The sequence below is a fragment of the Parambassis ranga genome, chromosome 17, assembly GCF_900634625.1.
Source record: "Parambassis ranga chromosome 17, fParRan2.1, whole genome shotgun sequence".
In the NCBI taxonomy this organism is placed as follows: Eukaryota; Metazoa; Chordata; class Actinopteri; family Ambassidae; genus Parambassis; species Parambassis ranga.
In genome coordinates, this window is record NC_041037.1 from 21570369 (window position 1) to 21594072 (window position 23704).

At 43.8% G+C, this 23704-nt stretch overlaps 1 protein-coding gene and 1 long non-coding RNA gene across 2 annotated transcripts; one reads left to right on the forward strand and one right to left on the reverse strand.

Moving 5' to 3' along the window:
- Positions 1–7093: 7093 nt before the first annotated feature.
- On the reverse strand, positions 7094–20238 carry LOC114449586 (neoverrucotoxin subunit alpha-like). Its single transcript, XM_028427386.1, has 3 exons — positions 20134–20238; positions 9076–9183; positions 7094–8666 (listed from the first exon to the last, which is right to left on the reverse strand). The coding sequence occupies exons 2-3, from the start codon at positions 9173–9175 to the stop codon at positions 7198–7200; spliced, it is 1569 nt and encodes a 522-aa protein (XP_028283187.1). The 5' UTR covers positions 9176–9183; positions 20134–20238; the 3' UTR covers positions 7094–7197.
- A 1908-nt stretch (positions 20239–22146) lies between these two features.
- On the forward strand, positions 22147–23012 carry LOC114449612 (uncharacterized). The gene is made up of 3 exons (XR_003672007.1): positions 22147–22475; positions 22755–22803; positions 22923–23012. It is a non-coding gene; the product is annotated as an uncharacterized LOC114449612 (long non-coding RNA).
- The last annotated feature ends 692 nt before the right edge of the window (positions 23013–23704 follow it).

The following is a 23704-nucleotide window of genomic DNA, read 5'->3' on the forward strand; positions in this document are numbered from 1 at the left end:
GATCACCTTAAAGCAGGGCGGCTTTGGTTTGGACTTACTTTTGTTTCCTTTGAACTGCAGTGTGTTGTACAGGATGTGTTCTGTGAGTGGTGAAGAATGAGGAAGGAACTCATGCTCTGCTTCATCTACACCTGAGGAATTCACACAGGTCACATCTGAAAAATGATCTTGGTTTAGTTTCTAAGTCCGAGGCCTCTCAGAGTCCAGAGATCAGCCTCAGAATCTCACAGCGTTCCGCTGAACAGGTTTTCAGAAACATCCTGCTGTGACAGTGAAAATGATTTATTAGTTATTATTATCATGTCTGTGTTTAATGTAACAGATATGACTGATCTCTGTTTCAATTAGGAAAAAAAGCCATTCCCTGTTCCTTGTTTTTTCTGTGTTTTTTTTGTTAATAATATTGTTGTGATCCAGTGTTAATTTTGTTGACGAATCATTTTCGTCATAGTTTTCGTTAACAACCTTTTTTTGCTGATAAAAATGAGACGATAACTAAATAAAAACTAACACACGGTGCCAAAAAACGAAGACGAAATGTACTGACACTTTCGTCAGCGAATAAAAACGAGACGAAATTATTGATGGAGACGAGATCCAATCAGAGCAGATTTTGTTTGTGAACGGGAGGGACGAATCAGGAGACGGCGGCACAGAGCCAATCAGAAGTGATCTCTCTGTGTAAGGACGTTACCCAGTGATGCTGGAAGAAGGCGTACTCATGCATGGTAACACAACACAGAAGAACAGACACACGGACACGTTTGATGTCAAGACAAACAGGACGGTGGAGCGACTATCAGCGGTAAAAACGCAACAAACCTGAAGCGATGTTTGCAGACGAGTCATCTTAACTTCCGTTCACAGATACACGTGACAAAATCTATAAATGAAGACACTGCTGCTGATGGTTTTACAGCATGCGTACTGTTTCTAAGCTGTCACTGTGTTTTGCTGTAGTTATGGAGGATTCATGAGGAAGGTCATGACTGAACAGTGTGTTCAGGGAGAGCAGCTCACTGTTCACTGGGTCTTTGTGAAAAGGTCATAGAAATTAAATAAAGAGATGTTTGTTTCAAATAACACAAGTTAAAGCTGTGCCTGTTTTTATTGCACTTCAAACCTTAATTATTTCATAAGAAATATATATCATAGAATTTTAGTCGACTAAAACCACGGCAGATTTAGTCGACTAAAATTCTTTGATATTTAGTCGACTAAAACTAGACTAAAAGTTAAACAATGTTGATGACTAACATGTGACTAAAATCAAATGACATTTTAGTCATCCATCCACCCATCCATCTTCAACCGCTTATCTGGGGCCGGGTCGCGGGAGCAGCAGTCTAAGCAGGGACACCCAGACTTCCCTCTCACCAGACACTTCCTCCAGCTCCTCTGGGGGAATCCCGAGGCGTTCCCAGGCCAGCTGGCCTGGGTCTTCCCCGGGGCCTCCTCCCAGTGGGACATGCCCGGAACACCTCCCCAGGGAGGCGTCCAGGAGGCATCCGAACCAGATGCCTGAGCCACTCTCCTCTCGATGTGGAGGTCCCATGTGGACCAAAACAAATCCTCTTCTCCTTAATAAAGCTGATGTTCTCATGGTGTCCCTTTACTTTAAACTGTGAACATTTATCCAAGGTATGGTTGCTTGGTGGCAAAACTACTTCCCCTTTTCTTTGACTTCAATTCAATTCAATTCAATTCAGTTTTATTTATATAGCGCATATTACAATCAGACATTGTCTCAAAGCGCTTCACTTCAGCGCTTCACTTCAGGTGACCGTTATTTGGGGCCTGCTCTAGAGTTAGGTGTTGGCAGCTGTGACTTCTGCCGGCCGACAAGGATTTATTCTTTGCAAAGAAGGTCAATCAAAAACACTCTAGCGGTCAGAATGAATGAAAGACCCCGAACATGGGGAACATGTCACAGTTATACCTGCAGCAGCCCCCCCCCCATCAAGTCACACCCTCTTCTAGCCGGTCATAGACCCACTGTCTCCTGATTATACTTTGAAGTTGCTAGTTCACACCTAATGATATTTTCCTGGAGTCCAGCATGTAACAGAGCCATTCGTCTCCCGATCACTCCCAGAGCTGCCCCCCTGGAGTGTGGGACACAGCCGAGGACTCTCTCCACATCGGAGTCTCTTGTATATTGGGAAGGTCCCAGACATCAATGTTGAATGGCAAAAGGCAACAGGATTTGTTACTTTGATGAGAAACAGGAGGTCGGGTGTCCCAGGGAAGTAACAATGATTAAAGGAGAGGCTGCATATACAGATATTAAAATTTACATCACAATCCACAAGGCTGTTTGAATAATCCGTTTGTGCGTAAAAATAATCAGTATTGATACATAATCAATACTTATTAGCCACCAGTGAAATAAAATGTGAGCTTTTTTGTAGGGCTGAGCGGTGTTTTTTTTGCGTTATGATATGAATTAGTCATATACCAGCGAAACTGGTTTAAATGGCCTAAAATGTCTGGAATTCAGCGCAGTAGTAAGATAGTATAGAGCACAGGTATTGGTGGTGTTGGTAATAATGGACAGGGAAAGTTCTGAACCAGGATTGTGTGTAGAACTCTTCACGTGGCTCTCCCACTGCAGCGCAAATCACACTCAGACACACACAAACAGGTTTTGACACGCTGAACAGCAGCAGAAGCAGCAGTTCATGTTTAGTTTATGTTTGACATGGAGGAGGACATTGGTGCTACTGTTTGGTATTTCACGGCTTTCCCTGTTTTCCCAAATATCTCAGCTTCATACATGTTCACCTGAACTGCTGCTTCTGCCGATTATTAGCTGCGAAATAGCGGCAAAACCTGTATGTGTGTGAGTGGAGCCGTATGTTCTACACACTTGCTGAGTATGAAAAGTCCGGTCCAAACAGATTTTGTTCTTATTTCTGCCACCTCAGGAACACGAACAGATTTCTCTGTCCTCTGGAGTATTTAACAAGCTTAAGTCATGTCACTCCGCCTCCTTCATCTAGTCTGCGTTCAGTCGAAGCCACGAGTGAAGACACCCCCCCCCCCCCCCCCCACACACACACATCATTTGTAATTATTTTTAAAAAGCCTCAAGTAATGATGCTACTGGATATTCAATAATAAGTCCTCCTGTATTACATGTAACACTAATGTTCTAATTTTGTACAATTCTCATGACCTGGAATAGGGTCTGTAGTGCAGTAACTCTTCTCACAATCAGTGCAGTTAACACTTCATGCATGAGGAGAGAAAATACTGTCAAATACCGGAAACCGTTATAATAATAATAATAATGATATAAAAGTACCGTGATATATAATTTTGGTCATACCACCCAGCCCTACTTTTTTGTATAGAAGTAGAAAACGGTTCAGGAATAGTCAGCTTGTGTCCATATTCAACATATCTAAGCCACCTGAGTGGACTGATTGATAATTGACCTGTGGAGAGAACCTCAGTGTAAATAATCCCTTCCCAAATATTTAGTTGTTCATTTTAGACTTGTTAACCAAGAGCTAGCTACTCCTGATATTTGATTTACTTATTCAGTTATGGTTAACTAGCAGTTATGAGCAGTTTGATTAGGAAACCTTCTTAGATGAAGGCATAAGAGAAGGTCTTTTAATCACGTATAGTCTAATCCCAAACCACCATGTTTATAAGAATAACTGTTATTCTGAGTTGTCTGTATTTTAAAGGGTCAGTATTAAAGTTACCAACTTGTGTTGCCAACAGCCAATGAAAAGAGAGGGTGAGGCACAGATGGGAAGTAACGGGGATATCAAAACAATGACTACTTCTCCGAGCTGATAGCTGCACAGACAACAGCTGCAGCGAGCCGACTGTCCTCAGTGTTTGTTGAGTTTTTTGGTTTGCAAAGAACAAATTAACCCATTACCACCCCAACGGTGTGTTTGTTTAAACTGTGGTCGTTATGAGAGTTTGCTGTGTTCATTTGTCTTTAGCTGGTTTGATGAGTCCTGTAGTCTGTGGTCCCTCATCAGGAGCAGTTTAGTGTGTGACCCCCATCATCACACAGAAACCTGCTGAAGCCAGTCTCTGTGTGTGTCCTCCTAGTCTTCTCAGAAACTGTTAAAACTGTGAAAGTCCTGTAGTGTAACCCCGGCTTAGGAGTAATATTTTCATTTTGCAGCTGATGTAATCAGAGAAAGCCCTGAGCTACAGTTGACGACACACAGAGCGTTCTCCACAGCTGCTCCCTCCCTCTTAACAAAACACACGTGTTACTGTACTGACATGGATTTAAAACAATGCTTAAAATCCATCTCACCCAGACTACTTTTAACCTTTAATTGCTTAATTTCTGTCTTTATACTTTTACTTTTCCATTCTATCTTAAAATATGTTCTTACCGTGTTATGACCACAGTACAGTGTCTGAATATCTTGAAAAGCACTATACTTAAAGAGCAAATACAGAAAAATAATGGATTTAGCCATAAAACCATAAAACAATAATAATACATGGCATACATTCCTTTATTTTTTAGCTCTTAATCAAAACATGGCGCACACAGCATCAATGAATATTATTGACATCATCATTGTTTTTGATTTTCTGCTTTTTTATGCAAATCTCCTTACAGCAAAAATGTAAAACAGAATGAACATTGTACTTCAAGCCGGCATTTAACATCATAAACCTCAAATTACAGAAAAATAATATATAGCAATAAAATGTTTTATTGATTAAAGCGCAGCCAAACCTTCATAAACAATGTTTAGGACCTGTAAGGTTCTTAGTTTTTAAGCATAAGCATGCAAATCTATTTAGCATCATCTAGCTAGATTTTATTGGCAACATAGCATATATAGTTTGGATAATTATAATTTGCAGAATGCTAGCAAAGTTCTATTATAATGAAATCTTCGCCCAACCAGTTGTATTGAGCTTGGTCATGTTGTCATAATCTCACATCACTGTAAACACGTGTAAGTGTGTAGACCGAGTTAATCCTTTCCTTACAATCCTAAATTATTACAAAATCTCTGGAATATATTTTGCTTTTTCTGTCTTTCCACAGATAATTCCTCATCTGTCTTTGCAAACTTGTCTTGCTGGACTACCTTTGAGATCAGGTTTGCCCTCTCCCTCATTGCCTCCAAGGCCTGTACTCGAGCAAGGTAACCCTCCTTTGCCTCTGATAGTTCTCCCTTTATCAGCATGTCAATGTACTCTGGAGTGGTCAGAGGGTTTGGCCTCAGGGAGATTTCCTGCAGACGAGTTATACTGCGAGCTGACTGATCCATTAGGGATACCATCATGTCTTGAAGGTGAACAATCGCTTCCTCTTGCCTCTCGATCAGTTCCTGAGTAGTCATCTTCTCCTTTGTTGCCTTCTCATACCTTCTTTTTATGTCTTGCAGTGTCTGCTTCTGTTTCACCTGAACATACTCCCACCTGTATGTTTGGTTGAAATGCACTTTCCAGTTGCATTTTCCAGGGCAGACGGTGCATTTCCCTGTTCTGTCCATGGATGCACAGCCATGTTTCTCATTATCCTGTTGTATTCCACATGGGTAGTGGCACGTTATTGAGCATACCTGACAGTTGGTGATGTACACTCCTTTCTCTGTGAGTGTCTTTTTGACCGGCTGAATGACATCCACCTCAATTTCAAAGTTTTCATTTGAAGCCAGGGCTGCTTCGTGGTCTTTGATCTTTTCGTTGGTGGTCTTAATTTCTTCCAGTTTTGCTAATCCAGCTTTAACTTGTGGTTGCAGACCTTCAATGGCTGTTTCAAGCTGCTTTCGTTCCTTTAAAACCTCTTGAGTCATTAGCAAACTTTTGGTTGTCATTTTGCTTAAAGCAGTGAAGAACCTCTCCAAACTTTTGGCCCCCATCTTCCAAAACATTTCATCAAAGCTGCCACCATCATCATCAGAATCTTCATCGCAGGTCCTGCTTCTGTTGTCTGCAAACAAAGCTGAGTTGTTGAATTTGAAGTGAACTGGAAGCCCTAACTCATTTTTTGGACATGGAACCCCAGCTGAGTTTATTGCCTCAAGAACTGGGGGCTGCTTGCCGTCAGCAAAAGTTATCAGCATTTTGATGTTCTCTTCCACATCTTTGCCAAAGATCGAGAGCACAGAGTCAAACACGTACTTCTGTGTTGGTGTTAGTCGAGCAAGAGCAGCCTGAGAAACGAAACACACTGCATCAATCTCGGTGACCCCATTAAGAGAGGTGAAAAGCCTCCGAATCTGTCCTGTGATTTCTTTGTCTCTTGCTACTCCTCTGGTGTCTCCAAAGCCTGGAGTGTCAATGATGGTCAGAGAGAAGGGCACTCTGAACCCGTCCTGGTGGTTGATCTGGTACACAGTGACCTCAGAGGTTTGACTGTGAGCCTGTGATGTGGACTGATCCTCATGAATCAGTCTGAATCTGAAACAGTCCTTCCACTCCACACCTACTATGTAGTTGATCATTGCATTGATGAGGGTGGACTTTCCTGATCCGGTTGCTCCAAGAAGCATTATTGTGCGATTCTGTCTCATGTTTTCTTTGCCAACTTTAAACCTCCTGCACCCATATATGTCCATATCTTCATCTTCCAGGGGCAGCTTGTAAACTGAGGGGGGGTTTGAGTTTATCATTTTGCTAATATGTTTAAGATAGTCAGGAAGACGTGCAAATTCACGTTTCTTTGTGCAGACAATGACAGTGATGCTGTCTTTGCTTCTGCCAGCTGCTCCACAATCACACCTGACCCTGACTGCATATCTGGTCTCTGACTGAAGCCCTGAAATGACCCCCCTTTCACCTCTTGACATCACTTGTTTCCACTGAAGATCTTCTTTCTTCGCAGGGTCTGTTTCTGCGTACTCCACGACGTAGCTCGATATCTGGACATCCTGTCCAAGCTCAGCCGGCTTCTCCCAGGTCACTGATATGTCACACGAGGTTGGTTCAACATGAGGTTCTCCAGGAGGGCTGCAGGGTAAGGTTTTAATGGGATCACTGAGAACAGCTGCCGGCCCGACACCTGCTGAGGTCACTGCTCTGCATCTGAACTGGTACTCTGTGTTTGGCCTCAGGCCGCTCACTGTGACCTCTTCAGCTTTTGGTTCAGTCTTTTGCTGCCATCCGTCCTCTCCACTCACACAGAACTCCACAGAGTAGGAGGTGATGTTCTCTGCTCCACATCTGGGAGGAGAAACCTTCAGCGACACACTGTCATGGTTTGTCACCTGCTGCCACAGTTTCAGGCTTTGAAGGAGGCTCAAAGTTCTCACTGTCAGACAAGCCGTCTTTATAAAGGTAGATGGTTGATCCTTGGTGTGTCTCATCTGTTAGACCCACAGTCAGGAACTTGATGTTCTGGTTCTCTTTGTTGGCCTCTGCAATGTCTCTGAAGAGCTTTGCATTCTTCCTCATTTTCTCTGCCGTTTCTCTTGACAGGTACCACTGCTCCTTCTCCACATCATGACTGTGTGGATGTTGGGGGTCGTCTGGTTTGGTTCCTCCTCTTAAGTAGTCTGATAAAGCTGAGAGGAAGGGTTCAGCACGTCCCAGTGAGGTGAAAACAAAACACACAGCCGTCTCTGCACTCAGAGAGTTCAGGTGTTTCTTGGATGGGAGGATTTTGGTGTTTTTCATCATGTTGGTGAAAGACATCAAGGTGTCCATTTCTCCCTCTTTACAGTCCATCCAGGCGTTCAGGTTTTTACTGTTGAAAGGTGAAGAACGTCTCTTCTTCAGGACTTCTGCGAGCTCGGCCTCCTCTTCGCCTCCTCCTCGGATTGATGGAAGTTTCTTTGCCAGAGTTTGTTGGAATACCAGCTTGAACTCAGAGCACATTTCTTTAAAGTGTCGAAGCTTGTCGGAGATCTGTGGGAACTGCTGTGCTGTGGGGGTGCTCAGAGCATCATTGCACCTCATGTCCAGCTCTGTGAAGTCCTCCAAGACGCTCTGTGCTTCTTGAACTAGTCCCACACTGATCTCACGGACAAGTTTAGCAGCAGAAGAATCTAAAGCAGTCAGAGGCAGCAGCCAGACCTTCACTGGTACGGCCTTTTCTCCGTCAGCTCCCAGTAGTTTTGGCAGGCTTTGGTAGACCTGAACTGCATCCTGGAAGGTTGTTGGAGTTTTCGCCAGTAAAAAGTCTCCATAGAATCTGCAGGAGAATTTATCAACCTTTACTGTGTCCTCGTCTTTCATTTTCAGGGAGCCTTCACCCTCTACAGAAAGAAGAGGGATCTTCTTGATGACCACCTTCAGGTTCCCCTCAACGTCTTGACGATCTTCCTTCTCAGACACCTCGCGGTCAAACACGAAGAAGGCCTGTGCCCCATAAAGAATACCTGTGACCACATGTGTTGCTAAGCCTTTATCAAACACATCTTGATGCTTCACGTTGCCTCTTCCAAGATGGTTCATCGACAGCTCCTGGAACTTTGTGGTCGCCTTGTACTTCAGCGTTACCCTAGCCTGGTTTCTGGAGGTCTTACTGTCATTCAGGTATTTGGCTGAACCCTCAACCTGAACCAGTCCACTAAGGAAACTGGCCTTCAAAGAAGCTTCAACATTGAGGGCTGAAGATTTGCCCTCAATTGATTCAGACGCAACTGTTTCAAAATCATTAGAGGTCTGAGGTCTTTCTATAAGATGTTTCATCAGGTCTTCACTGTCCCACAGTGTCACACCTGCAGAAGAAGAAGAAGAAAGTTCAGCTTCCTGTTCACAAAAGGTGTTTTTACATCAAACAATACAAGAAGCAAGTCTGCCTTTTTAAAAATGTTTCATCTATTCTCATGGTGCTGCAAAGATCTTTAATAACACAGATGTCCCACTCTCTCCTATCATCCACAATCAGCTGTGTCCCGTTCTTACATAATAATAGGACATGTTTAATCTCAGCCTGCAGCAGGACAAGCATCTCTACCTAGAGTGGACTAAATGTTCCCTGAAAAAGATTTGACCCATAGTTCTTCTCTGAGGTTGAATTTGTGTACATGGGTTCTTTTTTGTTGACATTATTCATGCACAAGTGTACTGCAGGCAGTCCACAGCTTACAGGGAGTCCAGAGTATTTTAAAGACAAAGTGCACTCACCGGGGACAAGTGATTCTTGGCGGCAATCATACAGCATGCCGAGGCGAAAGGGCCGGCCAAGTGCTGCCACCTCGATCATGTTGCTGCCTTCAGAGGTCATATTGTATTCTAGAATACAGAATATGTACAGTGTGTTAATTCAGCTCACAGACTCACTGACATGTTAGACCTGGGTCCTCTGTGTTTCTATAGGATGACAATAAAGATGGACAAAAACATCAGAGCTTATAACAGAAAGTCTGCTCACAGCAGTGGAGCCAAACAGATGTTCGCATTTCTGGAAAGTTAAAGAAGCACAGATCACTTTTACTAATACAGTATCTGGTCTAGGCTGCAGCATTCGCTGTCACATTGGAGCTGTTTTGGAGAACTTCACTTGTACAGCACGGACACTCTGATAGCAGGCTGTGTGTTGTGAAATATACAAGGTTATTTACGCAATGACATGGTATAGACCACATATGTATTTGATTATATAAGCTTACACTTAGAGAAAAACACATCTATAACTCTTACAGAGAGTTAGGGAGGAACTCTTTGATGCGGTGAAGGCCGAAGCACTAGGAGGCATGGACGTAAGATAAATCATCCAACATAGAAGGGACAAAGTGTTTCATAGTCATAAGATAAGATAAGATAAGATAAGATAAGATAAGATAAGATAAAACTTTATTAATCCCGAAGGAAATTCTTGAGAAGGAAATTCTTGTGCCAGAGGTATCAAGTTACATAAATATGTTAGACCAATTATTATAATTAGTAGGTGGAGATAAAAGGGCAACATGTCCCAATATGGGAATACCAACGAGGGTCTTGAAGAACTGTTTATCTATTATGCAAATTATGCAAATGTAACTCCACTTTTCAATAAAACATGCCTGTGTCTAGGGAAGGGCAGAACACGTATGGACGGGAGTGAAGCAGACTGAAAGGCCTGTGTTCTCCCTTTTGCAAAAGGCGAAACTACAAAACCCAGGGTATTTTCTTTCACTCAATGTTCTGAATACAGGAGACGGAATCTGACAATCCGGGGTGACCAGGGAAGGTCACAACATTTTGGGGGCTCGTCCGGGATAAAAGGTAATTATATTCTTCTCAGATCCGTCAATTGAACACAGGGGTTGATTACAAACAGACAGAGGACATGTGGCGTGCCAACAATAAGGTGAGCAGACCTTTTATATCTGCATTGACTACTCTTAAGTTTAACGTGTCCCGAGCCTTAGTAGTAATCTGCCTGTAAATTATACGAACATTGACTGAAACAAAAGAATAAGAGAAATGAAAAAAAGAGGTTAAAGAATTCTTGTAAGAGTAAAGATAAAGAATAAGAGAAATGAAAAAAAGAGGTTAAAGAATTCTTGTAAGAGTAAAGATAAAGAATAAGAGAAAGGAAAAGGAAAAAAGGGGTTGCAAAATCCTGAGTGTGGCGACTCCACCGGTGCTCTGACGAGAGGCCGGAAAAGCTGGGTTTGAGTCCCGGGGCTTGAGGAACCCTAAATCGCTAAAAAAAGAGAGAGGAAAAGAACAACAGGCAAACACATGGTATGAATGTTGGAATGACTGGAAACTGAAACAATGACCGCACTAGTTAGGCGGAAGTTGTAGTAAGTCTGCAGGCTTCCAAATTACAGACGTATGAGATTCTGGTGTCGTGGAAGAGAGGCTAGTCTCAAATCCACTGGACTGAGTACTAGGGACATAGCGTGCCATATTTCTCAGTTGGCCTGAATCTAGACAGTGAAGAACACTGTTATAACTGTGAGCCGTCTAAAAGAGAGACGGCAAGAACAGATGAACTGTGAGTAGTCGGACCGGCTACAAGAACAGAGGAAAGTCCTGTGAGTTCAAAAGCACCCCTTACTGAGACACATAGCTGAGAGTGAAGCTGTAACACAAACACACATATTGAGCGCTCATATTACGGGTAATGCATGAATGAGAAATGTGGATGAGTGCCAGGGACGTGTGAGCTGAAGCAGCAGCACTGCTGGAAACCTAACTGGTGCTAACGTAAAGCAGTGGTCTGTTGAAGTAGGTTCACTCACGAACTGGATTAGTTGTTTTTTCTGATGTGTACATAGTTTGGTAGAGGATAGAAACATTGTAACTGCAGTTTTGTAAATTTGAATTTAAACTATAGCTTTGTAATTCCTACGTGACCACGAGATTAAGACTTTAATGACTGACGACATGGACTTAAGTGTGCACCGAGACATGACTGACGATGGGTGGGGTCCGCACAGCCCACTAAAGACGGTAGAAGAACAGCTGGCGGTCTTAGGCGAAATACTGAACCAGACTTCTGACTCTAAGACTGCAGCGGCAGAAGTGATTCTTATAAAGGATGCTGTAGATAAGTTGTTGGCAGAAAAATGTTGTCAAAGTTGATGGTGAAAGATAGAGGAAGTTTGCAGAAGGAGTTTTGGAGAAAAGAGGGAGAAGCGAGGTAAGACAGAGAGAGGGCCAAGGAAAGTGCAGAGCAGTGTGGTTGGACTAAGAGAGGAAAATTCAGAAAGGAGCAGGAGAAGGCGGAGGAGCAAAGAACTCAGTTGGCGAGATGGGCTTTGTTATGTCAGGGTGTAAATCACCTCATGACAGGAAAGCCCAAAGCAAAGAAAGGGAAAACAGAAAAGAGTAGCGACCCTCCCCCCTACACACAATCTAATATACTGCCCTTTATATCCTTTGCCTAGTGGAGCAGCCTGCCCCACCTTAAAATGGGATCTGAAACAGAGTCCAAGAGAAGATATTAATCAAAGCAAAGACACATGGATTCAGAGGGTGTGGTACAGGACCGCCGTCCTAAACGGGGTCCCAGAGAATGTGAAAAATGCCATGGAAAGTAAACTAGACATGGCAGATTGTGATTCCAATGTGTGGGAGAGACATTTAAGATAAGATAAAACTTTATTAATCCCGAAGGAAATTCTTGTGCCAGAGGAATCAAGTTACATTAAATGTAGTTAACTACAGAGTATGAGTGTATAAGTGTCACTATAATCCAAATCAGAGTACAGTACGCAGTATGGGGACAATATATGATACATGGATTTAGTGCATCATTTGACTCGTGCCCAGGATGCAGCACACACAGAAAGCAAGGATGTACAGGAATTACAGACTCAATTATTAAAAATGCAACTGGCTGAGGCTAGACAAAAGGTTAATGACAAAAAGAAAGACAAAACTAATAAAGTCACGGTGGCCACTGAGGGCTCCACTTCACCGCCTGACACACCTTGGGTGCCACAGCCATCTTATCCTAATAATGATCAGCCGCCCACAGGGTCATACAGGGGCAAGGGACCAGGGAGGGGCAGCTGGGGAGGCCGGCGCGGAAGGGGTAGACCGCCTAGGGGACAGCTGAGGGGAGACTTCAGTCGTGACCGCTGCTACTACTGTGAGGAGCTCGGACACTGGACAAAGGACTGTCCATACATTATGGGGCAGTACAGCCGAGAGGGACAGCACAGTCGAGGGCGTGCAGCATTTGGTCCATAAGGGGCTTCTTTCCGCCCTGCTGGAGCTCCATGGAAGGGGCAGTTTCCTGTTTCCGGCTGGGAACAGGGAGGGGATAACACCTCCCGACAATGACACTCCCCACAGAGCAGCTCTGATGACATTGTTACGGCAGATCCGATGTTGTCTATGCGAGTAGAAGATGAGACACTGCCTTTTCTGGTAGACACAGGGGCCACCTGTTCTACTCTGATTCATACATCTTCAAAGAAACTGTCAAATGACTCTATCACAGTGATGGGCTTCTCTGGGGAGAAACAGACTCTGCCTATAACCACTCCAATGACTGCTCAGCTGGGACATCAGACTGTGTCACACTGTTTTGTATATTCACCCACAGTGCCTCTGAATATACTGGGGAGAGACTTGCTGATTAAGCTTGGAGCATCTATTTTATGCAGCCCTGACGGGTTGACAGTGACACTGCCGGACGGCACCATGTTCTACTGTAATGCCTCTGACACAGGTGGACAGTATCTTGTGAGACCTGTAGCTGACCCTTGTGCGGACATCTACTGGGGTCTGTTACATGCAGAAACGCCACACGACCAGGAATCCTCTCTGCTTACCTGCAGTGGAAGCCCTGGATAGCCCAGCTCGAGCCATATGTCACTCCCCCTGACCCCCCTCATGTGACTTTGTTTTATGACAGGCGGCAAACTGATTGGTATCATGATAACTTCACATGCTCCCTAGAGGAGAAAAACTGGTTGATTTTAGTCCGAGATATTTTTGTGGCATCTGAGGGCGTAGCAGCTGGTGTGGATCTCACACTAGAACAACAGGCTTGGTATATGATCAGTGACGAAGGGCATTCCCACGTCTCATTAGCTGTACATCCAAAACATCAGGCAAAAGAATTAGGTGGCATGGTTAAACGTGCCATAGCTCAAACAGATTGCCAACCTAGACCTACATGTTTCAGCTACTAACACTGTTACATTAGCACACGAACAGCTTGCCAGATATCATGGAAGAGAAAAAACAGATCACCCTCTTGCTCAGGCTTTGATTAATGACTTGCCGACACATATATGGGCAGAGGGCCCCACTGATGTGGGCTTAGTGAACTGTGAGCCTGTGACATTCCGGGTTTACACATCTGAACCTTTGTGGATTAGATTTGGCTAATGCTTTCTTTTGTCTTCCGCTGGCTCATGAATGTAGAGATATTTTTTAAACTACGTTGCAAACTACACTGGTCTCATACAGCCACTTAGAGACCCAGTCAGAGAACATGGCATGTGTAATTTAACAGCCCACCTAAATTGGACACAGGAAGCTGAACGCTCTTTTATTGAACTGAAACAATCTTTGGCTACAGCAGCAGACCTAGCCATGCCGAATTACACATTACCATTCTATTTAGATGTCTCTGGAACGGATACCTGTGCAAACGGCATCCTGTTCCAGAGAAAAGGGGGAGAGAGAGTAATACTGAGGTACATTAGTGTCCTCTTAGACAACATGGAAAAAAGACATTCTCAGTGCACACAACATGCAGCAGGAATAGCTAAGCTAATTCAGAAAACTGAACACATGGTCATGGGACACCAGCTGTACGTACTCACAACACATAGTGTAGTCTCATATGTAAACTCAGAGACACTCACCCCACTGAGACAGAGGAGAATGAGCAAGATTTTGGAAGCACCAAACATTACCTTCACACATGATGGTATAAACATGGCAGAGCAGATAGGAGCTGGAGAGCCACATACATGTGTAGAGAGGGTAATCAGAGATGAAAAAGTCAGAATGGATTTACAGGCCACACCACTAACAGAGGTTAGAAATCTGTTCACAGACGGGTGCTTCAGACATGACACAGAAGGACTCAGAGCGGCATACGCAGTTGTTGAAGACACACGGGAAGAGATGAGAACGCTAAAAGCAGAAAGACTGGAGGGACAGCAGTCAGCACAGAGAGCAGAGGTGAGAGCAGTGATCGAAGCACTCAAAATAGGGGAAGGACAACACATTAATTTTCACTGATTCAGCATATGCAGCAGGAGCAGTACATGTGGAGTTGGGCCAGTGGCTGAGAGTAGGATTTCTGACTGCAGATAACAAACCCATAAAACATGAAGCAGAAATGAGAGAACTTGCAGAAGTCCTGTTGTTGCCTAGCAAGCTAGCTGTAATAAAATGCAAAGGTCATGGAACAGGCGCTGACAGGGATCACCAGAGGAAATAATGCAGCAGATCAGGCAGCAAAGCAGGCAGCAGGCTATGTTGAACAGATGATTTTGATGTGCTCAGAAACGGACTTACCTCCCCCTGTTGACTGGAATGACTTAACACAACTACAAAACAAAGCCTCTCCACAGGAAAAGACTTTGTGGAGAGCGAGGGGGGCAACTGACACAGGAGGAGTATGGAGGATGGACGACCCATACTGCCACCTGGATTGAGACAAACTGCTATGGAAGAAGCACATGGGGTAGGCCATGTGGGGGTAGCTCAGATGTTAAGAAATCTGGAGCACTGGTGGTATTTAATTTGAACATGTGATCAGTGTATTAAATACAATCCGAGACTAACCATCAAACCAAAGCAGGACACTACCCACTAGAGGCCAAGACGGGCAAAGAAATCATCATTGATTACACTGACATGATTAACTCTGTGAGGGGATTCAGATACATTTTGATGTGTGTTGATGCATACTCAGGATGGCCAGAAGCCTGTCCTGCGAAAAGGGAGGACAGCATAACTGTCATTAAATTTCTGATTAACACCTACATCCCTAGACATGGTTTTCCTGAAAAAATCAGATCTGACAATGGAACACATTTCAAACATAAAGACCTCCAGCAGGTGGAGGCTATGTTGGGACTGAAGCATGCCTTTGGTACTGTTTATCGGAACGGAATAACCATATTAGGGTTGTTCATAGTTTCTTTGATCTTCTGGTTACACTGCGAGTTCCTTGGACAGAGGTGTAATACTACATATTAATTTTCATATTAATCTGTATACTGTTCTACTCGTCACTTATATTATTTTTATATTATCCTATTGGTTATAATCATGGTTGTGGTTCTATTCCTCCTGACGGTCTATGTGTTGCTACAGATAGGTCAACACACTGCAATATTCGATCCATGCACTAACTCCACTAATACTTCCCGAAACACAGAATGGCACATGGTTCCTTGTCTGTGCTATGTTTGTAGGTCATGACCCCTGTTGGAAGGTGGGATTTTGGCGAACACATAGTCCGCCTAATACAGGGGTGGCCAAACTTTTTTCAGGGAGGGCCAGATTCGATAATGCGAAACTCTCCGAGGGCCAACAGTCCCCGATGTCATTATTTTAAACAGTAAAAACTGTGTATGCTGTTTTGTAATATGTTACATCTTACACAACAAACAAAATAACATCTTAGCATTCAGATGAACAGATCAGAAAATGTATATGAATATACAGCATAAATTTAAAACATTCAGACACTGTGTGGTTGTGATAACAGAGCAACAGGCAAGTTATCGACTCTACTGTGAAGGTGAGATCTGATCATATGTGGCAGGTCTGGTTTAGGAGCAGCAGACATCAGTAAAATGTCAGGTAGACTAGGTGGGAGCCATTTAGTGCTGATCTCAAAGGGTCTGTAATTTGTTTGTAGTGCATGTCAACGAGACATAAAAACGTGATGACGTGCCTTACGACAGATGCGTACTGAATAACGGAGTCAGTTTGGGAGAAGTGCCGAGTCTCTGTACAGTTTAACAACAGAGAACGTTAACAAGCAAAGACGGACTGCTCTGCTGCTCCAGTAAAACATCAAAGTTTATAACAGTCTGCTCACACGGCACAAACTAATTCATGATTTACAAATGTTCGCATTTCTGGGGAGTTGCTTTTATCCAGCCGCCGGTAAAAAGGCCCGAGCAGGCTGCCGGCCAGGACGCAGCCTCCCCGTGCAGCAGGGAGCAACGAGCGTCCCCCTCCCTGTCCATCATGTCGCTTTAACTTCTCTAATGGCTCCAGCAATGGCTAATGGCTCCACCTATTAGAATTCATGGACGGGGCGCATGGGAGCGGGCTGCCCGGCCAGAGAGCAGCCTCCCCGTGCACTCCTCCTGCCCGCGCCGGGCAGCAGGGAGCGACACGATGCACAGGGAGAGGGACGCTCCGCTCCACTCCCCTGCGCTCCTGGAGCCCCCCAGTACTCCGGCACGTTCCCCAGAGAGGGACGCTCATTGCTGCACGGGGAGGCTGCTCTCTGGCCGGGCAGCCCGCTCCCATGCGCCCCGTCCAAGAATTCTAATAGGGCTACTATACTACAACTAATAATAATAATATTTAGTGCGCACGTTATTCGTGGCCACAATTTATTTCTTTTACCATGTCACAGAGGGGCTCCGTAGTTTTGGAGGACTTGTACAGACGCTCTCTGATAGCAGGTTGTATGCAGAAGCATGTTTAGTCTCGTAGTGAATTGTGTGCTGAACCGGTGTTTTGCACCTTCGGAGCCCTAGCTGCGTAGCGTAGCTGGAACCAACAACCAAGCCCTGCAGCCCCGCCTGACGCACCATGATGCGGAGAGAGAGGGATAATGTTCTGCTCAGAGAATCATGATGCAAACGTTACACAATGAGTTAAAAACAAAAATAAGAATTGCCTGTTGATTTTGTATGATTTACTTGGCTGGCGGGCCAAAAATAACACATTTTAAGATAGAAGCCGCAGGCCAACTGCGGCCCGCGGGCCGTAGTTTGGACACCCCTGGCCTAATACAACCACCTCCACAATCCCAGAGAGTTCAGCAGTGCAGGGGAGCTTAGTGACTGGTAAGAATAATGCTAATTTAGGAGGGGTTGTCATTGTATCAGGAACAGAAGGTTTGTCTACTGATCAATGGTTTCAGGTTGCTACAGGAGTCACTGGCTACAGGAATAATTGGCTTTTATTAGCTGAACAAGTCAGCTAATGCATTCCAAGTTGATTGTGTGGTCTGCTTGGGACCCAGACCTTTGTTACAGGTGAAGCTGGCACTTCTCTGACCACCGACTGTTTTATACTAGTTATGACTCGCTCGGTTCCCCCTAAAAAAAATGCATGGAATGGGATGTTATATTCCCCATCACCAAGCTATCTGAGAAACGTCCTGTGTTTTCCACAAATGTGGCCTCTGGAGATTTTTCTTGTGTAAACCTTACTGGTACGCGTGCAAGCTTAGGACAGATTAACGAGACATGGTGAATGATCACTAACTTTTCACTAACTTTTTATTAGCTCTGAACACATGTTTACTGTTTGATTGCTCATGATCTTTTATTTATATTTTTGATACATATAACCTTTGTCACGGTTTTCTTTAGGTGTTGGACTCTAGTAGAGTCCAAAAGGGGGAATTGTGAAGTATACAAGGTTATTTACGCAATGACATGATATAGACCACATATGTATTTGATTATATATGCTTACACTTAGAGAAAAACACATCTATAACTCTTACAGAGAGTTAGGGAGGAACTCTTTGATGCGGTGAAGGCCGAAGCACTAGGAGGCATGGACGTAAGATAAATCATCCAACATAGAAGGGACAAAGTGTTTCATAGTCATAAATATGTTAGACCAATTATGATAATTAGTAGGTGGAGATAAAGGGGCAACATGTCCCAATATGGGAATACCAACGAGGGTCTTGAAGAACTGTTTATCTGTTATGCAAATGTACCTCAACTTTCAATAAAACAAGCCTGTGTCTAGGGAAGGGCAGAACACGTATGGACGGGAGTGAAGCAGACTGAAAGGCCTGTGTTCACTGTGTTCTCCCTTTTGCAAAAGGCGAAACTACAAAACCCAGGGTATTTTCTTTCACTCAATGTTCTGAATACAGGAGACGGAATCTGACAATCCGGGGTGACCAGGGAAGGTCACGACAGTGTATAAGCACTTTTGGTCTAGTGGTGAGTTGTGACTAAGTGTTGAACCGATGCTGTACACCTTCAGAGCCCTCTGTGTTGCTGTAACCAATGGTGTGACGCACTGTGACGACGCAGGCAGTGACTGACAATGGTCTGCTCAGAACATCATGTTACACAATGAGTCATATATAAATAAGCATCGCCTGTTGATTTTATATGATTTATTCTGTTTAGCTGGTTGGCCAAAAATAACACATTTTAAGACAAACCATTTAACCCTATCCACCCAACGGCCCCCAAATTTGGGGGCTTTTTCATGCACCCAAAAAATAAAAGCCATATAACACTGTACTAACCATGTAAAAAACAATCATATTGCATATCAAATTAAACAGGAGAAACTTTACTACAAGCACATATAAGCCATTCTGACCTTGATAGAGGTGTCAATCATCCTAATCAACCTGTCTATTGTGAAGTTATGAGCCTGCATATTTGTCGAGGTATTAGCTTAGCATTAGGTGGGCGTGGCCCTGCTTTATACATCTGTTATAACCTATAGATGTGTAATAATGTATATGTATACAAGTAAAAAATGATGTAAATGGAAGTGATGAACACCAATAGTGACTGAAATATATAGTTTGGTTCATTAAATTTTAAGACCTTTAAAAATTTCAAAGATGGCCTCACATAGCTCTACATCATTTGTAGGGAGATATTCATTGTAAAAGTGTAAATTTTCAACAGACGAGGACATTTTTTTTATCATTTCTGCTTTGTGCCATCTTAATTTACAATAAGGCAGAGGCATACAAATTAATACTTACACAACTGTGCAAATCTCCCAGGTGTCCCCTTTATTATGACACCAAAAGTGTCATAAAATGGGCTTGGGGTGGAAGGGGTTAAGACTATAAAAAATCTGAATGGACTCTGGACACCCCTGTTCTAGATGGAAGCATCAGTGTTAGAAGTGTGAGAAGTGTTGGACAGAGAGGCAAATTAAAGCCAGTAGAAGCTGTAGATGTATGTTAGCCTGTTTGAGGAGGGGCTGAGGCAGGAAAATAATAAAAGGTTAATCATTAAATCATACACAGTATTTCATGATAAAAAAAATAAGACAAACACAAAACAGTCAATAAAATCTGCCACAGTTCAAACCTAACAACCACTAAAAGTACATTTATAACAGTATGTCTTTGATATAAAAGCAGACAGAAATGCAGCAGTTTGGTGGATGTGCAGTTTTTCTGTAAAAACACAGACAGGGGTAGGGTTCAGTACTGATCACATGTGAACTGATACTGGTACTGTTAAACTATCAACAAGCTGGTCCAGCTAGTTAATGACCTGTAGATTTGAGTAAGAGGTCTTTGCAGCTTGGCCTGCATGAATGGGAATCAAAGCAAAACCCAAAATGTAGGAGAAAAGGAAGGAGAGCCTCTGACAGCCCAGGCATCTAGATATAGAGCAACCACCAGGTGAACCAGGTGTCAGCCAGTCCTCCTGACAGAACACTCCCAGGTCCCAGCACACTACAAAAGCTTCTCTTTGTGACATATTTAGGTCAGTCTTTGGTTAGTAAGCAGAAAATGAAGGACTCAGCACAGATACACAACAGGTGCATGCAAAAGACACAAAAAGCTTGTTTACTCACAGAGTGAATGTGTTCGGTCTGCTGAGGGAGTGCTGCCGTTTAGATGTTATATCCTCTGTGAACAAGACACACCTCCAGGGGGCAGTTCTTTCACTCCCAAGATGTCTGTGGCTACACAGCCCAGCCCTCTGCTCATAAAAGAGGATAATTCCCGGAAACATACGACAATGGTGGTGGTGTGTCTTTCTTTCACTTTCAGGTTTACTGTACTGAGTTTCCTGGAAATGTCTCACTTCTTGTAAAGAGATAGAACATGGCTGAAAACTGAAGAAAGAAGAAAGCAGCAGAAAAAACAACTTTAGTTAAATGGATCTTTATCTTTGATCAAGCTTTAAGCTTTCTCTTTACACTGATATCTTCATGTTGTCCCACAAAACTCAACGCTCAGACTCACATGGTCTCTGTTTTAATGCAAGATTTCAAGAGTGCACTCAAATGTAACACAGACTCCCAGTGCTGAGATTTGGGTTAACACACTGGCAGGAAGAAGAGCTGACTTTTGTTGTGTATAAGATACACTCCTAATCAAAAGACCAAGACAAAAACTAGAAAAGAATTTCCTGAAGAAAATGCAAGTTTGATTGCTGCAGCTGAAGCATTGCTTTAAATGCAGATGTGAATCTGCAATCTGAATTTATTTTGCTGAAACACGGTTAAGGATTTGAAAAGATGAAGCTCATTGATGAAGCTTATTTTGAAAAGTAGAAAATGTTGAAAAGAAAAATGATTACGTGAGAAATAACAGTGTGAACTCTGGCTCATCGTTAATTGGTAATTAAACAATTACCTGAACAACAGACAGAAGCTTAGAGCTATTAAGTATCTACCTGCCATATCAACAATGATCCTACTCATATTTAACAGGATTGATTAAGTAAGGTAAGGGTCTTGACTCTTCTTGCTTGAGAGTTACGAGGGGCCAAAAAGACTTTGCCTCCTCCCTATCCTTATATCATTATAACCACCTGATGACAGGTAGATTTCTTGATGAAAAATAACTTTTATAGACTTTAACCTCTGCATCTTCCACCTTACCTTTCTTAAGATAAGATAAAACTTTATTAATCCCAAAGGAAATTCTTGTGCCAGAGGTATCAAGTTATATTAAATGCAGTTAAGTAGAGAGTATAAGGGGACCACAGACTCCAGCTCCACTCCCAGGACCGAGCCAGTCTTCCTAATGAGCTTGTTGAGTCTGTTGGTGTCGGCCGTCTTCATCCTGCTGCCCCAGCACACTACAGCGTAGAAGATGACGCTGGAGACCACCGAGTGGTAAAACATCTGCAGCATGGTCTGACAGACGTTAAAGGACCTGAGTCTCCATAGGAGATACAGGCGACTCCCATTTGTGGACTAGTCCAGTTTGCGGTCAATGTGGATACCCAGGTATTTGTAGCTGTCCACAATGTCCACGTTGGTACCTTTGATGCTGACCGGGTCTGGGAGTGTCTGGTGCTTCCTGAAGTCCACCACCAGCTCTTTTGTCTCAGTGACATTCCTGAGTGACAACAACCTCTGCTGGTACAGCCCACAATGGCAGAGTCGTCCGAGAACTTCTGCAGGTGGCAGGACTGTGAGCAGTGTCTGAAGTCCGATGTATAGAGTGTGAACAGGAATGGAGACAGTACTGTGCCCTGGGGTGCCCCCGTGCTGCTCACTATCATGTGTTTCTCTGTCTGTAGTCACTGCGTGTGCTTGGATGTTTGGTCTTGGACACAGGAACAAGGCATGTTGTCTTCCACAGGGCAGGGATGGTCATCAGGCTCAGACTCAGTCAGCATCAGTGAGGGCCTTCGTTTGGGTGGAAGATCAGCCTGTGTCTTCATGGACAGCTCGTCAGGTCTTCCTGCTCAGTGCAGGTGAAATTTTCTTAGGTCTACCAGTTGGCTTTTTTGTTCCATAACCCTCAGGTTATGGAACCTTTTAAAGGTAGAGTACGAGATTTTGAAAACTCAGTAAGAGTTCAAAAGTAAATCAGAATCAAAAAAGTAAATCAGTTGGAAAGCTGATCGGGCCTGGGCAGGATGCTGACCCACCACACTGCTGCATTAATGAGCTCACTTACTCCATTTGTTTGTGGTGCTCCACTTTATCTTTGGCAGCCTCTCCACTTCCTTCTTCAGGCTGAGAGAGTGTTTGTGGCGCGATGGTTTCAGGGGTTTAGGGCACTCTGCTCGCACAGCCTGCCGCTGTTTGACGGAGTCGACAGGAAAAACAGACAGAGGGGGAGGGGTCATGGAGACAGGCCGACGGCGAGAAGGAGGCAAATTGATCAGGATGACTTGTGGAGAGAAGCAGGGCTGATGGCTGAGAGGCAAAAACACTGGGAGTCATCAGAGGAGGTGATTGACACTTTGAGGTCTGAGGGCAGATTCCATATTTTTAAAATTCAACATTTTCGTGATTCTAATAGTGAAAGACTGCTGAGGGTTTTTTGTTGGCCTAATTGGACAGATTTCAGTGACTGGAACAGGACTCAGCCCTGATTAGCCTCCCTCTGTGTTATTTTTTTAGCCGTGCTGGCAGACGAATGACTCCAGGATAACGACGCCCAACTGTCAGTCCACCAACAAGTCTCTGATTAAGTTCAGGTTTATAAACCTTACTTTGGTGACCCACAGGTTTCCTGTCGTGCCCCCAGGAGGACGACCTCTGTGGCTTGAGACTCTGGTAGAACCATAAACCCTTTAACAATAGTTATTTTTGTATACTAGCATGCTAGTGTTAGCATGTAGCTAAACATACAGCCATAGACTGTATGTAACATTTTCTGTGATTTCACCCCGGAGGTTTATGAAGAGCCATTCCGAGTCCTCCTGGCAGGGTCCAATCGTCGCCATGTTGGTAGCGTCAAAGTCTGCCTAGACTCCAACTACAGGTAAAGAGGTGAAGCGGGGTCACTCACGTAATTATGCAAAATTTAGAGTTTTATAATATATTTAAACCTTTATACTATACTAAAGACATTTGGCTTCAAGAATGAAGTAGTTTATAGAGACCGCCCCTGCAGGCCATAGGTAGAACTGCAGCTTTGACAGTAACGAGCTGAATTTCACCTCAGGAGGGTTCTGATCGTTCCCGTCACAGCATCGCCTCTGTTTCACTGTCCTGATTCTCCTGAGGCTAATGCCTGCACCATTTTATCAGCCTGAACACGGGCTTATGCTTTGGTGTTTTGTCAGATAAACAGTCACTTTTTGGCATGAAAATAAGCAGCTCTGCAATTACAGCGCCCCCTACAAACGTTTAGAGATGCAGCACTTCATTAGAGATGTGCCACTCGGAGCCCAGAGGCGCTGTTTGCTGGCAGGCAAAGGAGGCTACTGCTTGGGGCCCTCGGCAGGAGGCCTGAGGGCTGGAAAACTTCAAACTACTGGCTGTGAGTCGAGTCCTGTGTGTGTGTGTTGGACAGGAAGTGTGAGGTTATTGACATCATTTGACTCACCTCACCACTGTCTGCAGACAGAGCTGCTCAGCTTATGTGATGAGGCTGTAATAGCTGCTGGCCAATCATCTGTTGTGACTGATGTATCAGTTGTGTTATTATAAATCTGTGCACCTAAGCAGGCAC

Bases quoted from the DNA above. Each gene is read 5' to 3' on its own strand.
- LOC114449586 (XM_028427386.1), bottom strand. From the start codon at position 9,175: ATGACCTCTGAAGGCAGCAACATGATCGAGGTGGCAGCACTTGGCCGG. The intron at 8,667-9,075 runs GTGAGTGCACTT...CTTCTTCTGCAG, and splicing joins CCAAGAATCACTTGTCCCCG to GTGTGACACTGTGGGACAGT.